Here is a 22,023-nt window from a genome sequence, read left to right as displayed (position 1 = left end):
TAATGTCTTTCTTAAAGTCCTGTATCATCATCATGAGAAGTGATTTTAGATCTGAATCTTGCTTTTCCGGCATGATGGTGTGTCCAGGACTTGCTATGGTGGGAGTATTGGGTTCTGATGATGCCAAGTAACTTTGTTTGTGTTACTTATATTCTTATGCTTGCCCCGCACTATCTGGTTATCTCTAGTGCTACCTGCTCTTGCTAAATCTGACTGGAGCCTGTCCTTCCTGTGATCCTGGTTGTGTCAGAACTTGTCAGAGTCAAGCTCTCTCTGTGATCTTGTGATTCTGGGATCCTGTGATTCTGGGCTTATTAGAGCGCCTGGGAGTGGAGCTTCCTCTGGATGCTTTGGGACTGGCTGCAGAGTTTGCGCCCAAGGTCTGCTCAGGGCACCAGCTGGCCCAGACTGACTGGAAGCAACCTGAGCCATTAGGCTGGCAGAGTTCCTGTGTGCCTGGGTCCTGCTGGTCCCAGTTACTCCTGGTGTTGGGACAGATGTTGTGTCCTCCTCACCTCTGATCCTGGGCGTGTTAAGAGAGCCTGAGAGTGGAGGTTCCTCTGGGTGTTGTGGGACTGGCTGCAGAGCTTGCGCTCAAGGTCTGCTCAGGGCATCAGCCCAGAGAGACCGGAAGCATGAAAGCTTACTTTCTTTATAACATTAGCATCCTTCTTAATCTCTTTCCGTTGAGCAAACCGGTCTTACTCCTCTTTCTCTGTACTTCCGGACTGCTTTTCAAGACAAACAGGACTTCACTTTTTTGACTGAAATTAAAGTATTTGGCTGCTTTCTGGGTAGAGTTTCCATTTATCCTAGCTGCCTGAAGTAGTCCTGGTTCATGTCTGCTTCATCGTGTAGTTAATAGTTCCTTCTTTTACTACGAGAGATGTGTAGGCAATGTTGAGTATCATGTTTACAGATGAACTGAGGGAGCAAAATCCTATCAGTGGGTGGAATACTGTTGCTTTCAAGATACATTCTTACCATCCTGAATCTGACTTTTTATATTTCCATTTTTGTTTGCCTGCTTTGTACACATCATTTAACTGTTTTTGTTTGTTTGTTTGTTTTTGAGACAGGGTTTTTCTGTGTATCCCTGGCTTTTGTAAAACTTTCTGTGTAGACCATGCTGGCCTTGAACCCACAAAGATCCACCTTCCCCTGCCTCCCGAGTGCTGGGATCAAAGGCATATACCACTGTGCTCTGCTTCATTTAACTTTTGGAGTAAGTCTTAAGTAGCCCATGTTTTGGTTCATGTCACTGGTCAGATCATTCATGTTAAAAATCCTGCTGTTTAGCTGAATAAAGGTAAAGCCAAACTAAATCTCAAATTCACATAAATTCACTATCCTCCCATACAGAAAAATGCCTTACAGCTAGCCCTAGGACTGATACAAGTGCTTATAAGATACTATAAGATACCTTGGTAAAGAAAGAGAGCAGCTCCATTTAGGATATGCATATACAAAGACCCCAAAAATGTCCCAAGGTATTGTATTTTGATTTTGTGTCAGGAAGCTTGGATCTGCATGATATATTTACTAATTTTGCATCCCTAAGCAAACCTTGGATTGTTTCTGAGTAGTTGTTATGTAGGGAGAGTCTGCCCTCCACACCTGCACTGTGGAGTTGTGAAGATCAGTTGGAGGGTGTTCAGGTGATTCCTTAAAATACTGCGCAAGTCTAAGTTACAGCTAACACAAAGAAAAGAAACAGGCCAAGCAGTGCACAGTCCAACAGGTAGTCAGTGGTGTGTACCTGCTGTTTAAGGCAGAGTGCAACAGCTTTGTTTTTAAAATACAAGCTCCAACAAGTGAGGTAGTGCAGGTGTTTTCTTCTGACACTTGGGAGACAGAGGAGAACAGATCTCTGTGAGTTTGAAGCCAATGTAGTATCTATGATGAGTTCTAGCCAGCCAAGGACTGTGCAGTGAGACCTGTCTCTAACAGGATGAATAAAAAAATGAAGAAACAAACAATAAGTGATAAGCAGGAGACAATAAGTAACAGTAAAGAGAATAGCAAAAGGTTGTTAGCCAGAGAAAAAGAGAAGATGAGTTTTTGAAGATAAGAATTTAGCACATTTAAAAGTTTAGTAGAGGGCTGCAGAGATGGCTCAGCAGTTAAGGATGCTCTTCCAGAGGTCCTAAGTTCAATTCCCAGCAACCACATAGTAACTCACAACCATCTGTAATGGGATCCGATGCCCTCTTCTGGTGAGTCTAAAGACAGTGACAGTGTACTCATAGACATTAAATAAATCTTTTTAAAAATAAGTTTAATGAGAATAATTATGAAGTCAAGAGGCTTGATGTTCTGTACATTATGCTGAGGAAGGGAGAAGAGTCTCAAGAAATGTAGAAGAGATGGGCTTTATACTTAGGGCCTGAGACGTTTGTACATTCATGGGAAATAAAGGAACCACCTACCTCTGGCCTCAATATTTATATCTTTTTTGCTAAGGAAAAACAAAAAAGAAATTGTGGGAGGATCTTGAAAAAATGATGGTTTGGAATCTTTGCTTCATATTCAAAATTCAACTGTTTCTTAAGCACTTACTTGTCACTGTGATAGACATTGAGAAATAACAGTAAACAAAACACATGACTTCAGTGGTATTTGAGTGAAGTGGACATCCAAATAAATGAATAGTATTAAAGGCTACCATAAAGTCATAAGTTTTGTAAATGTCCCTCACTTTCATTGAGTGCTTTAGGTTGATTCTGGAAGAGGAATGTAGTAACTGAGTGATAGGAGTTGGATCTATGTTCAGATAAGCATTAATTCAACAGATGTTTATTGAGTGTGCCCTTACATGCCTTGTGGTGTTCAAGAGAATAATCTGACAAACTTATGTGATGATAGGTTTGTAAATGAACTGCAGATAGAACATATGCATATATATGCACATATACAAATACTTGCATGATATAACACACTGAACAGTATTTTATATATCCATTTCCCCTACAGCCCCCACATGCTTTCATTACTGTTTCATTCTTGGGCTACAGATATGTAAGTCAGTATTTGTAGACAGATGTCAGGGTTAAAGTGACATACAGGTTTGCAGTATTCCAGGACAAATTAAACATCTGTCAGTGCTTGGGACTGTCCCACATGACAAAGAATTATCCCACTAAAAACCTCCTGACAAGTCAATTACCACTGAAAAAGATAAAAATTTGGGACTGTAGAAATTTTGCGTAGTTGTTTATTCAAAATATGTATTATACCATAAGATCATAACTGTCAAGAGACCATGTAATGTCATGCTCTGACTAATAGCTAATAGTCTTTCTGACTAATAGCTCAAATATTTGTGAAGTCCTCAACTTTCTCAAGAGTCATTACCTTTATCATAAATCCTTTCTAAAATGAGAAAGTGTGGCATACATACATAGTCTGGCAATTACGGGGCTCTAGAGAAGGCTCAGTGGTTAGGAGGACTGGCTGCTCTTCCAGAGGACCCAGGGTTAGTTCTCAGCATGCACATGGTGGTGCCCAGTAGTCTGTAACTGCAGTTCCAACAGATCTGATGCCCCCTTTTGACCTCCACAGGCACCAGGCACACATGTGGCACACAAACATACATGCAGGCAAGACATATACATAAAATAAAAAATAAAATAAACCTTTAAAAACAAATAAAAATCTGGTGGTTATGTAAAAACCTTTCAGAAGCTGTGGTATCACTTTGTGTTTGTGAATGTGTTTGTATGTAAAACAGTACAATGAAACCAAAGAAGTGAACACAAATCAATAAGCCAGAAACAACTGCCAAGTAATGTAAAGTAAATAAAGTTCATAGACTTTGTTGTGTGTGAAGTAGCCTTACAGTTATTGAAAAACATGGAATGGGTTTGAGAGAAGGATCAGTTGATGTACTCCAACCATAAGGATCTGAGGTTAGGTGCCCAGAACCCAGTAAAAAGCAGAGAACAGTATCATGCACCTGGAGCTTACAGAGAGGCAAGACAGAGAGACACTGGGAACCCTGAATCTCATTGGACACCGGTACCCCTCAGATTGATGAGGTTCCACTTCAGTGAGAAAGCAGTCTTCAGAAAAGGTAGATAATGATCCAGGAAGACACCGTTTCTACCTCTGGCCTCTCACACACACATCTACACACAGACCGCTCACTAGCCATGGTTTTTTATCCAGAATTTCAAGTGGCTTTGTTAGGTTTGTGGAGTGGGGACGTACAAGAGAAGGAATACTTTTGGGAGAATTCTTTTTTTCTAACTAATGTACTAATTTCCACAGGTAAAAGTGGAGCCCGTCATCCCAGCCCCAAGTCCAGTTATTCCCAGGTTGACTCTGCGAGTTGGTGCTGGCCAGGACAAGATGTAAGTATGAACATTGGGAATTGGTGAGACCTTCTTTCTCCATGCTGCCCAAACATATTAGGACTCTGCCAAACCTATGAATAGAGTCTGTACCAGGAACTCTTTGCTATCAAGTTTTATTGACTTCTTCCTCCAGGTAAATGCCTTTATCTTTGTTTAACATATAGGATCCCACATTCTCCACCCCTGCCTTTTCTTTTTTAAAAGTTAATATATGGCAGTATTACTGCAGATTATCTGAGGTCCTAGCTATCTGAAAAATAAGAGATCGTGTAGTGATGTATTAACCACCACACTTCACACACATGGGTGCAGTGTTAGACCTTCCCAGAGCACATCATCTGTCACTGGGATGAAGAATAGAAAATGAGGTGGTCTGTGCTTTATCCGGTGCCAGTAAAACAAAGATGTCTGCTGACTTAGGGAAAGGGTATGTGACTGACAGCTGGAAGCCCAGCCATTGACTCAGTTGTGTTTGCTCTTAAGAGAAAATGAAGAATTTAAATCTCAGGCTTACCATTTATAGGAATCTTCACAAATCATCTTATTGGGCTGTCTTCCTTTTTCTAATATTGTTTGTAAATTTTATGTGTATGTATATTTTGCCTGTGTGTGTGCACACCACATACGTAGGGGTGCCTGAAGAAAACCCCATTTTTTTTTTAAAGGAAATTGTTTTCCTTCACTCATCCTTTGAGGAAGTGTTAAGGCCTACAGTGTTCTCAAAGACTCCCAATACAGTAAGTTGTCTTGAAATACTTGCTCTGAACAGCACACTATGTGTGGCATTTCAGTGAAATTCGTGAGTTTATTATTTATTTTATTTTATTTTTTCCCAGTAAATGTGAAAGTAGAGCAGTTTGCTTCAAAAGCAGTCAGATATTAGAGAGAAGGCATGGGGACATTGTGTTTCCGCTCAAGTTCAGCATAAAAATGGGAGGAAGACTTAAGAATGCATTTGTTGAGTAAAGACTACAGTGCTTACTGAGCATGATGGTCCTGTCTAGGACTCAAGCACTTGGGAGAATGAAGCAGGGTAGTCAAGAATTCAAAGCTAGCCTGGTCCACAATTGCAAGGCCCTATCTCCAGAACCAAAACAAGACAAAAAACTGGAAGTTTTGTTTTTTTTTAATTGAAATTTTCATTTACTATTTTTATTTCTTCAACACTTTAATACACATATGCAATGCAGTTTGATCACATGCAACCCAGTCCCATCACACTTGCTCAGAGCCTAGCCCCGCCTCCCTCCCTCACATCCTCATCCTTTTGTTCTGTTTCCTTTGAGTAACCCCCAGTCCAGGTATGGCTGCTTTCATGTGTGTGGGCTTGGGGCCATCCACAGGAGCAAAAGCAGCCTACCTGCTGTCTTACCCACATAGAAAAATGACACCCTCTACCCCAGCAGTCAGCTGACAGTGGCTCCTCAGCTCTGGGTGGAGCCTAGTGAGCCCCTCCTCTTCCTTCTGGAATGCTGGCAGGAATGCTGTGAGCTTGCAATTGACTGCTGTGAGCTACTACCTTTCATAGCCCACGTACAGCTCTTATGTTCTCTCTCTGCCTCTTCCACAACACTCCATAAGCCTTGGTGGAGAGGGATGCATGTGATGTCGATGGCTCACTTAGGGCTCAGTCACTTCTCAGCACATTATAAGTTATAAGTTATAAGTCTCTATGCTGACTGCTGCCCACTACAGAAAGAAGCTTGTCTGACCAAGGTTGAAAGTGGATGAAGAAATGAAATAAAGGAAAGAAGTAGGACAGGCCTCCTCCTAAAGTACAGGGAAGACTTTTATTGTGGATATAAGGGAGAAAGCAGGCCGAGGGAAGAGCCCATACTAAAGCAAACCCTGAGCAAGACGGGGACTCCTGGCCAAGAGACCAGGGCAGCTCCTTAGCCCACACAGCTGAGCTATACAGGCAGCAGGCTGAGAGGAGCAAGGCAGAAGCCTGGCCCCTGGGAGGGAGAGGTTCAGGGTAGGGGCCTGGATGACAAGGGCTGGGAGGAGCCATGGGTACTGTAGAAAATGCTGGGAGAGCTGGCAAGCCTCTGCTTTGATACCTTACGAGACGCCTCCATTAGCCATTCATTTCTGAGACCTAACAAAGCAGTACTAACCCATGGTGTAAGCACAGATATTTACAAGGCCTTTTGACAGTGCATCCCTTTAGTAAGACAGTAGTGGAAGACCACCACCACCACCTAGGGCTCGTGATCTCCCCAGACCTGGACAGGATTTACAGTGCAGGAGATCACTGTTATCAGTTCACTTCATCTTAGAGCTTGCTCTCTCAATGCTAAATGTCCTTCAGTAAAGAAATCCCTCAAGATTATGATGGGGTAAGATAGAGGCCAACATCATCTTTCACAAAAACAGTCTATGCTCAAGAAAGGAAGAGCTGAAGGACAGAGTCCATTCTCTGACTGAGTGCCATGTCATTCTCTGCTGTGCCCGTACAGACCTAAGTGGCGGGTGGGGTCTTACTGCTGACAAACAGAAGATCTTCAAAACTATTTGAATTCTGCTTGAGCTCAATTAGGAAGATCAGACTGAACCAGCTTCCAGCTCAGCAGCTGCACTTACCAACATGGGCAAGCTCTAGGAAATACCTTCTCCTTGGAAATTCTGTATACTGTCTCATCTCTCAAAGGGAAATGTTCTTGTTCATCGTTCAAAAGATGCTTTTACCAATTCATATTTAATTCCTATTTTCTTCATATTTCATCAGTACCGTCTTAACTCCTACAAAGAAGCTTGGCTTCTTCCCTTTAGAGAATTAAGATTTAAAAAGGCATTGCTGGTTATATTCATCTCTCTGCCCTGAAGCGCCTGTTGGTAATTCTGTTGGCTGTCTGTTCTGTTTTCACCTTTCAATAAATCGTTCATATTCCTAAGAGATAGGAAGAAGCAAGGACTGGATCCTATTACTCTGGAACAAAATGTCCAGCTTGAGGGAAATTAGGATAGCCTGGATTCTAGGCAAATTATGTTCAGAAGTAGGTAACTTGTAGATGCCTAGAAAATAACTGCCATGGTACATGAACAGCTAATTATTTGACCAAAGCAGACATCAAAGTGTACTGCACAAAAACAGTAAGTGTAACACATTGCATGTCAACTTTAAATCAGAGGGAGGTAGGGGCTCAAGTCAAACAGAATTTCATTTAAATAGAAATTCATTGAATATTTTTCGGGGTTGGGAAGATATAAGTTAGGGGTTAGTAAACTGCAGTCAATGAGCCGTATTCAGCCTACTACTTGCTTTTATATGACCTGTAAGCTAAGAATGGTTCTTCTGGTTTTAAATGACTGAAAAGCTTAAAGAAATCTTCTGTGGAGCTGTAGGGTTGGTTCAGCAGTTAAGAGCACTTGCTGCTCTAGCAGAGGACCAGAGTTCAGCTCTTCACATGAACATCAGGTGACTTGCAGTCACCTGTAGCTCTAGGTCCAGAGGGTCTGCACCCATGTGCCGATACACAGAAAATGTTTAATTAAAAATTAAAAATAGTGTTATGTCACACAAGTAGTGGGTAACATTTAACTTCTATCCGTCTTTTATGGTGGCACATGAGACACTCCCCTGAACATACCTTGTTCCATCACTTCCTATCTGTACACTTGGGGACAGGCTAGAGTCGTATCAGTGTGTGTTCACTTATTGTCTGAATTGGCCTGGGGGCCAGCTAATACTCTTTTAAGGTAAAATTAATGAGCACGTGGATATTCAAAAACAAGTGAACCTATATATTCCTCGTGACTGTGTGTTAGGGGGTTGTTTATTGCTGAAGGACCAAGTCTTTTGAAATTATGAGAGAAAGAAAAATCTTTACAAGATTCAAATTATACCCTTTCGACAGAAGATCCTTAAGACAATCTTTAGTTTCTAAGTCTTGAAGAACTTAGGTCTTCTGCCCTTGACCCACACAAGTACTTTGTGGTTAGAGAGGGTACTCTGTTCTCTGCTAGCGCTCCTCAGAGCAAGGCAGCAGCAGTTGTTTCCCTTAGTCTCTCGTCCCTCAAAACAGTCTTGTAGAGGGTTCTAGGATGCCAGTACTCTTCCTGACAGTGTTAAGACCCCCAGAGTTCCCTCCAGTCTACACTGAAGAGGAAACAGGAGCACTCCAGTCTCAGCTGTGTGAATGAGGAAGTCACATGTTCAAGGCCACTGCTAAAGGGTCTAGGCTTACAGTTATGCTGGCCTTTCAACTTGCCCAGGAGCCTAGCGCTCTGCTGGTCAGGATCCTGGGGTTTCCCCAGCAGGTGTGACAAGCAATGCATGGTACTCAGGGACAGCACAGTGTTCAGCTGTTTGTCATCCTGACCTTACTGTTTGCTGGCCTGCTTTAAAAGAGATGGCTAACTGGATGACTAGGCATCATCCTAGGTCCTTCCTGAAGAACACAGAGCAAAGTAAAATAACAGAGTTTGTTAGGAACGCGGCCTCTTTGTAGAGAGAAGCTGTGTATGATAGTGTACTCTGGGAGGGAACAGCAGTGGGTTTCTATAAATTCGATGCTAGCCTGGTCTTCCTAGCAAATTCGGGCAGTCAGAGCTATAAATAAATAAATAAATAAATAAATAAATAAATAATTTTTAAAGATTAAAAACAACTGTCAAGAAAGAAACATGACAGAATAGTGCCTACAGGTTTCCTAAGTTTAAACATCTGAATATTTATATAATTCAAAATTCAGTTATGCCTCATAGAAAAAGGTAATTTTCCATATTATCATTGTAAAGTATTAATAAAAATGTAATAGAAATTTGTACAAACTTTGAGGGTGACTACTGATGGAGAATAACCATTTTCCCTCACATTTTGCAAATGCCCCCCTTAAAGCTGTGCTATCACAGATGCTAGAGGGAGTATCTTACACGTCCCAGCCCACTCTCACATAAGATCTCTCTAAGTAGCCTAGGCTGGCCCTGACCTGGGCTAGGGACTGTGGCCATCTGACCCAGCCTTTGTGTGCCTGCCCTTTTCCATTTGCTAGGCTACACTCCCTACAGAGAGACTCCTGATAAGGAGTTCACGCACCTCCCTCCTCAGCTCCTCCGTGTCTGCCCCCAGTGAGCACAGCTCCCTCTCAGAGTTTGCATGGTATATTCTGTTTCCGGGCTTCACCCAGTTTTCTGGTTGGGTTTGAGTGAGGTACTGGGGCTGCTTGACTACTTACTGGTGACTTCATTCTGCTGACATCTGATTCCCAGTGGTGACTGGCGGATTTCTCCACTCCTGAGAGTGTCTTCCTTCCCCAGCCCGATCTTGACTGAGGTGCCGAAACAGATGCACTCTTGCTTAGGCCACCCTGGGCTTGCTACAGGTTTGCAGAAGTGGGGACTTGTAATAGTTGTTGTTTCTCAGTTAGTTCCATACACTGAAAATTAGAGCTGAAGCTTATTGATCAAAAAACAGAAGGCTTGATATTTTAAAACATAAAATAGATCTAGATACTTGTCTTTCTGTTGCCAAACTTTTGACAAGAGAAATAGAATAATCATAAGGAAATACAAAGTTAACCATTTAACAATACTTTCAAGGAAAATAGACATCTTTCTGTTTTAAAATGTAGCTAGGGACAGTATACATGGTAGACATTGCTTGTAATTCCTTCCACTAGAGAGATGAGGCAGGAGGATTACTGCAGGTTTGAGACCTGCCTGTGCTTTGTAGCAAAACCCTGTCAGCAGTGGGCGGAGGGGAGCTCCAGAAGGAAGATGGGCTCTCACCAAAAACAGGGGACAGGCGCGGAAGAGGAAAGATGCCTTGGTGGCCATTAGAGAAAGGCAGGCGGAAGGCTCAGCCACAGCGTGTGCTTGAGCACCAGAGTTCAGAAGTGCTCCGCACGGCCCTGCAGCCGGGGACGGCCTCTGGACTTTCTCATGTCACTATTTTCCCCTTTCACAAAAAACAGAAACAAAACTGTTTGGTTTGATTTTGATTTTTAATTGAGGCACCATGAGTTGTCTTTCTTTTGCCCTGCCCTCGGGAACTTACTATGGAAACGGAGACATTCCCTAGTTTTCTCCCAGACTTTAGAGTATAACAGAAGCAGTGACAAAGTCCTAAGCCTGACCATACTTAGATTTTGTAAATGCAGTTTGAATTTTTAAAAAGACTGTGTCTGCAGCATTAAAGTGACCTCTGGTTTTTTTTTAATTTAATTTAATTTTTTTTTTTACTTATTCATCATCCCCCCTCCCAGAAACTCCCTTCCACAATCCTTCCCCCTCTCCTTCTCCTCCATCCCCAGGTATCCTCCAACCCTAGCACTTCAAGTCTCTGTGAGGCTAGGTGCTTCCTCTCGCACTGAGGTCAGACAAGGCAGCCCAGCTAGAACATATCCCACCAACAGGCAACAGCCTTTCGGGCAGCCCCACTCCAGTTGTTCGTCCAGGACTCAGACGAAGACCAAGCTGCACACCTGCTGTGTTTGTGCGGCTCCTCGTTTCAGTGCTAACCATTGTTCCTGGAGGCTTTCCTGGCTGCCCCGTGACTGACTGAGGCCCGTGAGGTCCTGTGCAGCTCCTTATCACAGTCAGTCAGGCGCCTGTTTATTTGGATCATCAACTATTTTCTAGGGTTTTGGTTTTTTGGTTTTCCAGAAAGCTCTGGTCTTCATGTATTACATTACTCTTCTTTACACTGACCTAGGATTATGATGAAGCCTAAATTTAATTTCTTCTTCTAGGGCATAGTAGTTTGCTCACAAACACCAAAAATGTAGTACATATATTTAAGAGAAAAACTAGTGTACTGTCAGAACAACCAGCTTTGGGTTTGGGGAAATGCTTTTATGACCCAGTAAAACAAGTGGAAAGATTACAATCAAAGCATTTCCATCTTGCTTGTAAACAATTACAGCAGGCCTTATAGGGATGCCACATTAGAAGACTGAGGAAAATTTACTGAATTCCATTCTAATGCAATTAGAGCTAATTTTGTTCCTTAAATGAATAAAAGGTCAGCCAGTAAATCTAGCTTATCTGGAGTCCAGACTTCAATAAATTGTTTTATTTAATTTGTTGTAAAAGATCTTATCCTTAATGGGTCTAGGTCTTATTAGTTCACTTAGGTTTTAAAATATTTATGACCACCTTTTTAGATATGATTTGAATGATAGTTGGAAAGTTTCTCTCCACAACTTTATCAAGGCCCAACATCACTAATTGAATGAATATAGGAAGGTACTTAAGATTTGTTATCTGGAAAAAAAAGCTGATGTGAACTTCCAGAATTTAAATGTTCTTTAACCTGTGACTGGCAGAGATAATTTAGCTGTATCATGGTAACCTTTCGGCTACTATCTGATTATAATTCTTCCTAAAGATCAACCTGCTCACAGTTCAGGTCTTCATAAAACAATAGATGTGTAGGAATAGAAACGTTTAGCCCTCCCGTTACATCATTTGCATCTGTGTTTCCTGTCTGTCCTGTGGTAGACTCAGATACTTGCATAGAGATTTTGGATACATGGAATACTTATTTCTTCACCTTTTCCACACCTCCCTCGGTAGTTTATAAAATGGAGTCCCACATCACAACATGGGCTCTGGGATAAAGTTTACCCTTTTTTCCTACAGTGTGGCCTTAGTTCTATATACAGAACTGGCAGGCCTTGTGGCCTGAGTGTTCAGGTTTGTTCTGGGGGTCCAGAATCACATGTCACATTGCCTCTCAGCCTGTCTTCCAGGCTCCAACAAAGACCTTGGAGCAGCATCTCACGACCCTTACAGGCCAGTCTCTGCCTGTGCCTTTTGTCAGCCTACAACTCCCACTTGCTCTGGGGCCTCTCTCTCTCATGTTTCCTTGGCTCTCGGCTGTCTTTTCCTTTTTCTCTTGTTTTGCTCTCAGCCTCATCTTCGTATGCCTTCCCCATGCCTTCCCCATGCCTTCCCCAGGCTTCAGTCTATCAGGGAAATCTGAGAACACCCCTTCAGATCACTTTACGCTGTTTTAACTCTTCGGCCCACTGCATCCTGCTTTCTACTCAAGGAACTTCTGTAGCTTCCCATTTAGAGAATGCTTTCTATTTTTTGAAAGTTCTATGCGCCATTCCCATGAATGTTGACCATATCTATCAGCTGCCACTCCCTCCAACTCTGGATAATGCCCCATGCCATCTCCCACCCACCATCCGGTCCTTTTGACTGGTTGGTTATTAATAATCCTCAGAACTGAGTTAATGTCTCCCATATGTCCATGAGTATGTATGTGGCCATCATAAGCACCCCATCCCATGTCCTCAAAGAAGAGTGACTTTCTCCCCAGCAGCCACCAACTACCAATAGCTCCTCAGCTTTGGGTGGGTCCTTGAGGGCCTCTTCCTATACAGTCCTTTCAATTGTTTTACTTTTGTTCAGACAACCGTAATGCTATGAATTGATATGTACAACAGTCATGTCATATTCAGCATCAGCATTCTTAGCTTGTCTCTCCATCTACCAGCCCTTACATTCTCTCCATCCCCTCCTCTTGAAGTTCTCTAAACCTTTGATAGGAGATGGATATAGATGGCCTGTTCTTAATTTAAATTTGGTACTTTAAGCAGTTACGAGTTTCAGCATTAAGCACCACCCACTGCCAAAAGAATCTTCTCTAACCAAACAGAAAGCAGTATAAATCTGTGAGTATCAACTTAAGTATTTAGAACACAGTTTGACAGCATTACAATTTAGCTAAATAGCGATAGTTTCCCCCAAACCCCCAGACCTATGACCTCCACAGTCCTGTGACCTACTCCCACCTTTGGAGCAGATTTACAACAGTAGGCGTGAAATCATCCCTCCTGCAGAACAGACCTGTATGTGCTCAGAATGCAGTTGGTTACACATGGAGCTGTCATGCCACTATTACACCAGTGGGTGCATCTTGCCAGCAGGCCAGTGTTCTAGAATGCAGGGTCTAGTGCTGAGAAAGACCACTAATGGCTTTTGTTCCCCCTGCATAGCACCTTCTGATACTTTGTAAGCTAGCCATCAGGGAGACGTTTCTGGTTAGTCAAGGGTGATTTCTCTGTGCTCTGCCACTGAAGTGAGTAGTGCTTCAACAGCAGGGCCACCTACTGTCTCCTCTCTAATTGAATTATTTCCTTGAGTTGGAGGATCATAGGTTTCCAGGTAGCTTTTTCACACTCTTCATTTGCAAAGCTGCTGTAACTTGTTACTGGACTGGTGCAGAGAGCAGGCTCAGTATCCTAGGAGTGTTACTTCTCTTTGCCCTTCAGGGCCCTGTTGCCCATGAGACTCATTATCACCCCAGTTTCTCCCTGCTTGTCAGTGGTTGTTCTCTGACCATCCCTTTTGCTTTCTTGTATGTACTCCCTTTTCTTTACACATCTTCCTTTCTTGCTCCCATTCCTCACTTGCTCCCATCCCTCACTCGATTCGTACTTGCTCTTTATGTTTCAGTCAAGCAGTGATGATTACAAACCTTTTTTGTTCATAGTATTTAACCCAGTTACCTCCCAGAAAATTTTGTCATTGTCATTTTGCCAATGTCATTGTCAAGCGTATTTTAAAAAAGCAAACCACAATGGTGTCCTCCACACTGGTTCCTCTTGTTTCTTACATGCTGATGATGAGCCTGGGGCCTCTCTTCTCAAGCCACTGTATGTCTTAGAAGAACTTTAAACAAAGCTAAGACTGAGTAGTAGAATTGGGATACTATGTTTACTCTATAATGCTATGCTGGACAAACAAGCTCATTTGTACCAAATATTTAGACCTGAACACAAAATGACCATCTCCTGTGGTACCTCAGCATTTTATGTCTTTTGTGTAAAATCGGGGGTTCTTGTATTAAAAATCATTTAAACAGTACTGCTATTTGTAGAAATAATTGACATTTTTTTCTTTCTTCTGATTGCAAAAATAATATGGTCCATATTTTCTTTTAAGAGTTAACTGTGGGCCAGTGAGACTGCTCTGATGGTAAAGTACCTGCCATCAAGCTCTATGGCCTGAGTTTAAGCCCAGAAACCCACGTGATAGAAGAGGCCTGAGTGCTACAAGTTAACTCTGACCATTCACACTGTGTCTGTGTCCACAGAGTCTATTTCAAAATGGAATTATCATATACGCTATTCTGTAGCTTTGCTCCCACTCCCGCCATAACTAGATCATGGGCATTTCATGTACTTTTATTCTCATTCAACTATTAGATCACTTGCTGGTGTTGGACAGGAGGCTGGTTTGGAGCATGGCTCTAGCATATCTTATGACTTGGCTGGGAGGTACTGGCTATATGAGCATGGACATGTAAGTTTTGCTGAAGTACAGAACAGCACTGTGTACGTGATGCTCCAAGATCGTCTGCTTGCACTAAGGTGCAGAGCATGAGTAAGTCAGTCACCAAGTGCCACGTGGGTGCCACGTGGCTGTGCTCCCCCTGCTCTGCAGGCACAAGTGCTCCCCCTGCTCTACAGGCACAAGTGCTCTGCCACCAGCAAGCCATTCAAAGCCATGAAGTACAGCACAATGGTTTTCTACTTTTTTGTTTTCATTTTATTTTAGTTTATAATAAACATAAGGAAATTAACATCTGCCTTATAAATTTAGGTTACTGTCACAGAGCCTTATAAAAATGTCTAATTATCCTTTCTGCTTTTTTTTTTTTATTTTGGCCTCTCTAAAAGCATGAGCTATCTTTCTGTGTCCAAGTACTCATATGTCTGTCAGCACATGTACTTTAAATATCACCATTATTCAGTTTAAAAACTAAATGATGAAAGAGCTCTTCTCTCTGGGTAGAGGTGGAGGATTAAAGTACACACCTTTAATCCCAGTACTTGAGAGGCAGAGGTAGATGGGTCTATGAGTCTGAGGACAGCCTGGTCTATACTATGGAGCAAGTTCCAGAACAGCCAGGGCTACACAGAGAAACCCTGTTTCAAAAGAGAGGGGGGTGGAGGGAGGGAGAAGGAGAGAGGGAGACAGAGAGAGAGAGAGAGAAAGGAAAAGAAAGATAACACTTCCTTAAGATTTACTTTATGCATGAAGGAGCATACTGTGTATTCACATGTGGATATGTGCACATTAATGCTAGTGCCTGAAGAGGCTACGGGTGTGGGATTCCCTGGAACTGGAATCCCAGGTGGTTGTGAGCTACCTGGGAACCCGACTGAGCCATCTCTCCAACTCTAGTGTTCTTTGTCTCAGCAGAGGGCACATGATAAGCTTCATACCCTTAAATAATATTAAATCAGTCATTTCATTAGACCTTGTGAAATGCTGGTTTTTAAAAAAAAATCTGACCATCTCTTTATTTATTAACTGAAATCCTTTAATGAAAGTGTACTTTTATTTGGTTATTTTGAAGTATAAATCAAACAGGAACAGGATGAGAAATGCTGACTAAATTCCTCCTGTCGCTCTCTTCAGAGGAAGGAGTTGGTGGAGCTGATCCAGAATTGCACTAGTAATGATGGTTGGGTTTGGTCTGTCTCTGCCCACCCCACCTTATCCCCACCTCTTTCCTTCTCCTTTTCTTCTTCCTTTATCATGTTCATTTTCAAATTATCCTGTCTTGTCCAGTGGAAGTTCTTTCATGTTGTCTGTTAGATTCAATACAACCTCATTAATGTTGAATGGCTTTCATGTATTTCCTATGTGTTACTGGTCATTTCCACAGACCTCAAATTAACCATTCCTTCAGAGAACACTGATTGTATCAGTGGAGTAGAATCACACTATAGAGGTGCCCACTGCTACTAGAATGTCATAACCTCTACGCCTTCACAAGGGACAGATCTAGAAAATAGATGTATTTGTAAAGGAAAGAGAACCAGTGTGGCCAGAGTGCTTAGTATGCAAACGTGTGGGCTCAGGTCAGATCCCCAGCATCCTTGTAAAAGGCTGGGCATGGTGGCACACAACTGTAATCCTCGGTCTGGAAAGGGGAGGTAGGAGGATTTCTGCAGCTTGATAGCCAGGTTCAGTGGGTAACCCCGTCACAAAAAGAAACAGTTGTAGAAAAAGCTTGACCTCAACCTCTTGCCTCCACATACCTGCAAGCATGCATACACCACACAAGCACATGCGCGCATGCATGCGCACACACACACATTCATATGTTTGAAAGGATTGGAAGTTATAACCTTGTTGGAGAGGCTATAAGCTTTTTGGAAGAAGCATATCACTGGGGTATGCTTTGAGGTTTGAAAAGCCCACACCAGTGTCTGTCTGCCTCTCTCTGTCTCACCTCTGTCTCTCCCTGTCTGTCTGCCTCTCTCTGTCTCACCTCTGTCTCTCCCTGTCTGTCTGCCTGTCTCTCTCTCTCTCTCTCTCTCTCTCTCTCTCACCTAAGGATCAGGATGTAACTCTCAGCTACTGCTTCAGTACTATGAGTGCCACCTTGCCCTCACAATGATGATAATGGACTAACTCTCTGAAACTATAAGCAAGCCCCCAGTTAAATGCTTTGGACATACTGTCTCTTCATAACATAGAACTCTAAGATAGTCACCTTCTTCCCAACCAGTCATGCTCCTATCCTTGCTTCCCTTCTTCCTGTAGGGGGTTAGGGAGTCAGGGGTGAGCAGGCTCCTTGCAGGCAGCCACAGCCACACTGTGTCCAGTAGACAGTGTCCTCCCATATGCCTCTCTGCCATTCAGTTCCTAGAGTCCTCCTGCACCTCCTCGACAGTGCTCCCTAGATGTCCTGTCTGGGGTCAAACAGAAAGCATTAACTACTCTTAGCACTTTAACCAGTTATAAATCTTGCTGTGCCATTGCCCACTGCTAACATAGGCTTTTCTGACCAAGGCTGAGAGCTACACTAATCTATGAGTATAAACATGGGCATTTAAAGACACTTTAACTATATGTCCATTTGTTAAAACATCAGTATTAGATTCCCCTATTTAGGGCCTGTGACATCCCTAGCCATAGGCTTTAGACAAGCATAAATCCTTCCCACAGAGTTGGCCTTAAGTCCAATCAAGAAACAGTGGTTACCCTCAGAATACCTTGTGCTACCATTGTACCCAGGGTGCATATTTTGCCAGGCAGTACAGTATTGTAGCATAGAAGGTGTCCACCTAGGTATGGTCACTAGTGACCCTTGTCCACCAACAGCATGCATAGCATCTTCTGCATTATGATGCTCATCAGCAGGAAGCTATAGCACTTCCTGCTCAGTTCCAGCTTGGTTTCTCAGTGTCCTGCATCCAGAGCACATGTCTTTGGGAGCGGAATCTTACTGGAGTTCTACTGGGCATCCAGGAACGATAGCAATGTATTGCTTTAGAGGCCTCTGAAGTGACCTGGCCTACAGCTAATATGGCATTACCTCACTCAGCATATAGTCTTACATTTTTCTATGGATGTGTGAACAATATACCAGCGTCCTCATCTCCTGAAATGTTTATTATCTCATCATTATGGCATACTTGGGGATCTATTCATTTCTACTTATTTTCCATTCTAAAACAGTTGTAAAAGTTCATTTTCTGAGCCAGATGTGGTGGCACACACCTATAGTCCCTGCACTTGGGTGACAGAGGCAAGTGGATCCTTCAAGGCTAATCTAGCAAACGTACCAAGTTTTAGGCCAGCCAGAGCTATTTAGTGAGCCCTGTCTTAAAAAACAAGTTAATTTTCTTGAATACAGAGGTTATTTACCTGACTCCAAAGTTGGAGCCATGACTTTAGAGAGTTTTCGCTTCTGAGTGTTTGCTTCTTCCCGACCCATGGCTTATTGAGAGCTCATCACCTCGCTTTCCTTCGTCCTTTATCGCTCTGCCGGGTCTTCTTGCAAGTCTGATGAAGTGTTCGTAATTCATTACTTATCTGAATGTTGGTGCCCTTTTAGGGTATTTTACAGATTTTGAACATTTGACAATAGAACTATAATCATTTGGGCCTCTCCCTTGGAAACAAGTTTCTATAATGGTGATGTTCTTCTCTAATTACTTCATGCAATTTGTTTCATTTTTCAAATAGGTCATGCCTGCATTAAAAGATAAAATGTTTGCTACTTGATGTGTACTTGGGCTATGACAAGATAAAATACGCATTTTATGAGACGATGTAAATATTCAGGAGGCAAGCCATGAGCTCGAGGAATTAAATCCATTTATCGTTGTCTTATAATTATACGAATGTTAAATTTTGAGCTGTGAGGATCAAGAAGAATAAGGAATAATGATTGATTTGAAGAATCAACATAAAACTGATTCTCATAATTGTCTTTGGGTATTTGATCAACGCGAAATATGGAAATGACTGTCTCACTGTTTGGCATTTTAAGTACTGATACTCTAAAATAGAATTCTTCCCAAGTTTGGAATATTTGCCTAGATACTGAAGCTAGAAAAATGGAAAACTTGGTGTGTTTGTTTTCCATTCCCATACAACAAATAGGCCTGGAATTTAGCTGTTTAAAACAACAGGCCTCCCCCCTGACTTCTGAGGGTTGAGCAGTTTTCAACTCCACTTTGAAGTTGCTCGATGAGGACTGGGTCTAAGTTCACCCAGCCCATAAGGCAGCTTCTGCACCGCAGACACCACAGCTGGCTTTCCCCAAAGCGGGGAAGGGGAGCATGGAGCACTCAGGGGGTCTTGGAGATCACTGGGAGTGACTTTCATAGTATGTAAATCTGCCAGTGTGTGCACACCAGACTGACTACCACATTTAGGCCAGGTATATCTGGGGCTTTCCATAGAAGTGAAAATGCAAAAATAGGAAGAATAGATATACATATTCATGTCACAAGCCAACTGCAAGGTTTCACAGCCATAGTATTGTAAAATCTCAAGAATATTCCACATTTGTTGTGAAAAGAGGCTCATTTAACATGTGAGAATGTTTCTTGTGGCAGATGGGATGTCTGAAATCTAAAATTAAGTATTTAGAAGAAAGTTAGGTGAATTGCTATTTAAGCAACATGCTTTTTCCTCAAAGTGATTTTTCTCCATTGACTAATTTCTATGTTCAGAAGGTCACATAGATGCCATCCCTAGGCATGATTATGGTGCTTTTCCTTGTGGTGTCATGTTGTCATTTAAAAATGGCCATTCACTGTTAGGTAAATAAGTAAGCCATTGTGAGGGAACTTTTGAGCTAAGAGCACTTGAGTAGCCAGTTATTTGGACTCTGATAATTTAGATTACTGGTTTCATAGTGTTTGCACACAATAGCAGAATAATGAGGATCATTAAACCTCCTGTGCAGAACACATCCAAATTGTGTTTGCCTCTAACCTTGGAGGCTCTCAGGGCCTGGGAGGCACGGCCTGCCTCTTTATTGACTTGTCAAGCTATGAGTTTTCATTACAGCTCATGACCCATTCTGTTTGTGGTGGGGAAACAGGTAAAGAAATCCCTCTGACAGTCCCTCCTTCTGAACATTTGTATGAATAACTCCAGTGTTTATAGCGGTTAGAGCACTGTGACTAAATCCTCCAAAAGCTGTAACGTTAGCAGCAGAACCACTGTGGGGCACAGCTGTGGGCGGTATTGCTTTCTCTGGGAGATGCTGGTACTCAGCAGGAAGCTCTGAAGGGGAACTTACTGTGCATGTCAATAGGAGGGCAAGGGCAGCCAGGACCAAAACCATCTCCACAGTGACTAAATCGAGTGCTGAAACAGAGCTGATCTGCTCTGAGAACCTGGACTATGGTACACTCCTATGTGGTTTTTCATATTGCTAAAACTAGATAATAAAATAATTTTTCTTAAGGAAGAAGGAAAGAAAGAAAGGAAAAGGAACGAAGGAAAGAAGGAAGGAAGGAAGGAACGAAGGAACAAAGGAACGAAAGAACGAAAGAAAAATTCTTTGAAAACTCCATCAGTGATAGCAGTCACCTGTGCTTGCAGCCCTTTGACTTAACCCAGGGCTCTATGCCATTTATGTATGACTAAATGTGGCCAGCATTTCCCTAGAAGGTACTGGGCAAGCCATCATTGTGTTAAGTTCCCAGAGACACCTAAATGTGTATATTTTTACTTTTTCTTTTCTTTTTTTGTTTTTGGCCTTTCGAGACAGGGCTTCTCTGTGTAGCCCTGGCTGTCTTGGAACTCACTCTGTAGACCAGGCTGGCCTTGAACTCAGAAATCTACCTGTCTCCGCCTTCCAAGTGCTGGGATTAAAGGCATGCACCACCACTGCCTGGCCTTTTTCATTATTTTTACTGCAAGATTTATATGATAATTATGGATAAGCAAAGGAAAAGTACCCTGTAATCCCAGCTTATAAAGGTAGTTTCTAAATAGTTTACACACACATATTCTTTTGAACTTTTTTTGTAACTACACACAAATATTCGTGCTTGTACTTTTTTCTTTAGAAAACTTGGATCTTCATATATACTAATCACAACTATTTTTTTCTTTTTGATAAGAATAAGTGTATGGCTATTTATATAATGTGGTATTTTGAGACAGGCCTTAGTCTGTAGCCGTGAATGTCCTGAAACACACTATGGAAACCAGGCTAGCCTCAAACTCACACCTGCCTATCCCCGCCTCCCAACTACTGGGATTAAAGGCATGACCTACCTACTTGGTTGGCCAAAGGGTTATCCATCATGGTTTTAATAACTATTCAGAAGCACCATGCTAGCTACCTGTCCCTCCTCTAACCTACAGCACTATGTGTATCCCGGGCTTTTTAGTCTTCACAGTAAAATCATTCGGTCACCACTTCACCTTTCCACCATGGCACATTTCCCACTTGGTGCAGCTCTGCTTCCGAGGTCCTTTGCTCAAGTTACTTTTATTTTTAAAAGAGGCTGTTTGTTACATCAAAATTACTTTTCTTATTGCTGTGACGAAATACTGAACAAAGGCAATGGGAAGAAAGATGGGCTTATTGTGCGTCACAGTTTGAGAGTTTGAGGCTACAGTCCATCATGGTCAGGAAGCCATGGCCCCAGAAGCTCACATTGCATTCATAGTGAGAAAGCAGAGAGGCTGAGCATTGCTCAGCTTGCTCTCTCTAGGACCTCAGCTGGGCCCACACAGGGCTGTTCCTCTGACCTCATTCAAACCTTTAAGCTCTCTAGTTTTGGTGGTAGGTTGGGCTTGAACTCAGAGCCTCAGCTGTACTTAGCAAGTACACCACTGAATTGTGTCCTAAGCCCCTACTTTTAAAAACACTTTTTATTATTAGATTAAATTAGATAAAATTTGTGTATGTTTGAGAATTTTGTCAGCATTATATGTCTGTGTACCACGTGCATGCCTAATAGCCACAGAGGCCAGAAGATGGCATTACATCCCCTGAGATTAGAGCTACACACTGTTGTGAGCTGCCATGTAGGTGCTGGGAATTGAACCCCAGTCCTCTGAAAGAACAGCCAGCGCTCTGAACCACTGAGCCATTACTAAATAATTTTTTTTAATTTATCCACTTAGCTTATAAAATGTAAATATTAAGGTTCTTAATAATTTATTTAAAAATGTAAAAGTCCAAACAGTTTCTTTCGGTACAAGCCTGCAGGTAGTAAGCTCTTACATTTTATTTGACTAGAGTGTCTTTATTTGGCTTTCTTTCTGTAACATTTCAAAACTGGAGCTTGTTTTTCTTTAGCATCTTTGTCTTCTGCTTTCCAGAGCCTCGCAGTGCTGCTTCTGCTGTGGTTGTTTTTCCTCTAGCTGCTGCTCAGGCTTCTCTCTGCCTCTGCTCAGGCTTCTCTCTGCCTCTGCTCAGGCTTCTCTCTGCCTC

At 42.3% G+C, this 22,023-nt stretch overlaps 1 protein-coding gene across 3 annotated transcripts in view; it reads left to right on the top strand.

Moving 5' to 3' along the window:
* The window catches only part of Taf3 (TATA-box binding protein associated factor 3), a 164,878-nt gene that overhangs the window by 132,816 nt on the left and 10,039 nt on the right, over positions 1-22,023 (top strand). For all 3 annotated transcript variants that reach the window (XM_031359430.1, XM_031359431.1, XM_031359432.1), the window contains one exon: positions 4,270-4,352. In XM_031359430.1, the coding sequence (XP_031215290.1) occupies positions 4,270-4,352 (83 nt within the window). The remainder of the gene's footprint in view (positions 1-4,269; positions 4,353-22,023) is intronic.

Source organism: Mastomys coucha, unplaced genomic scaffold (assembly GCF_008632895.1).
Source record: "Mastomys coucha isolate ucsf_1 unplaced genomic scaffold, UCSF_Mcou_1 pScaffold7, whole genome shotgun sequence".
Classification (NCBI taxonomy): domain Eukaryota; kingdom Metazoa; phylum Chordata; class Mammalia; order Rodentia; family Muridae; genus Mastomys; species Mastomys coucha.
The sequence above is the reverse complement of the archived record's forward strand: the minus strand, read 5'-3'. Positions and strand labels throughout refer to the sequence as shown.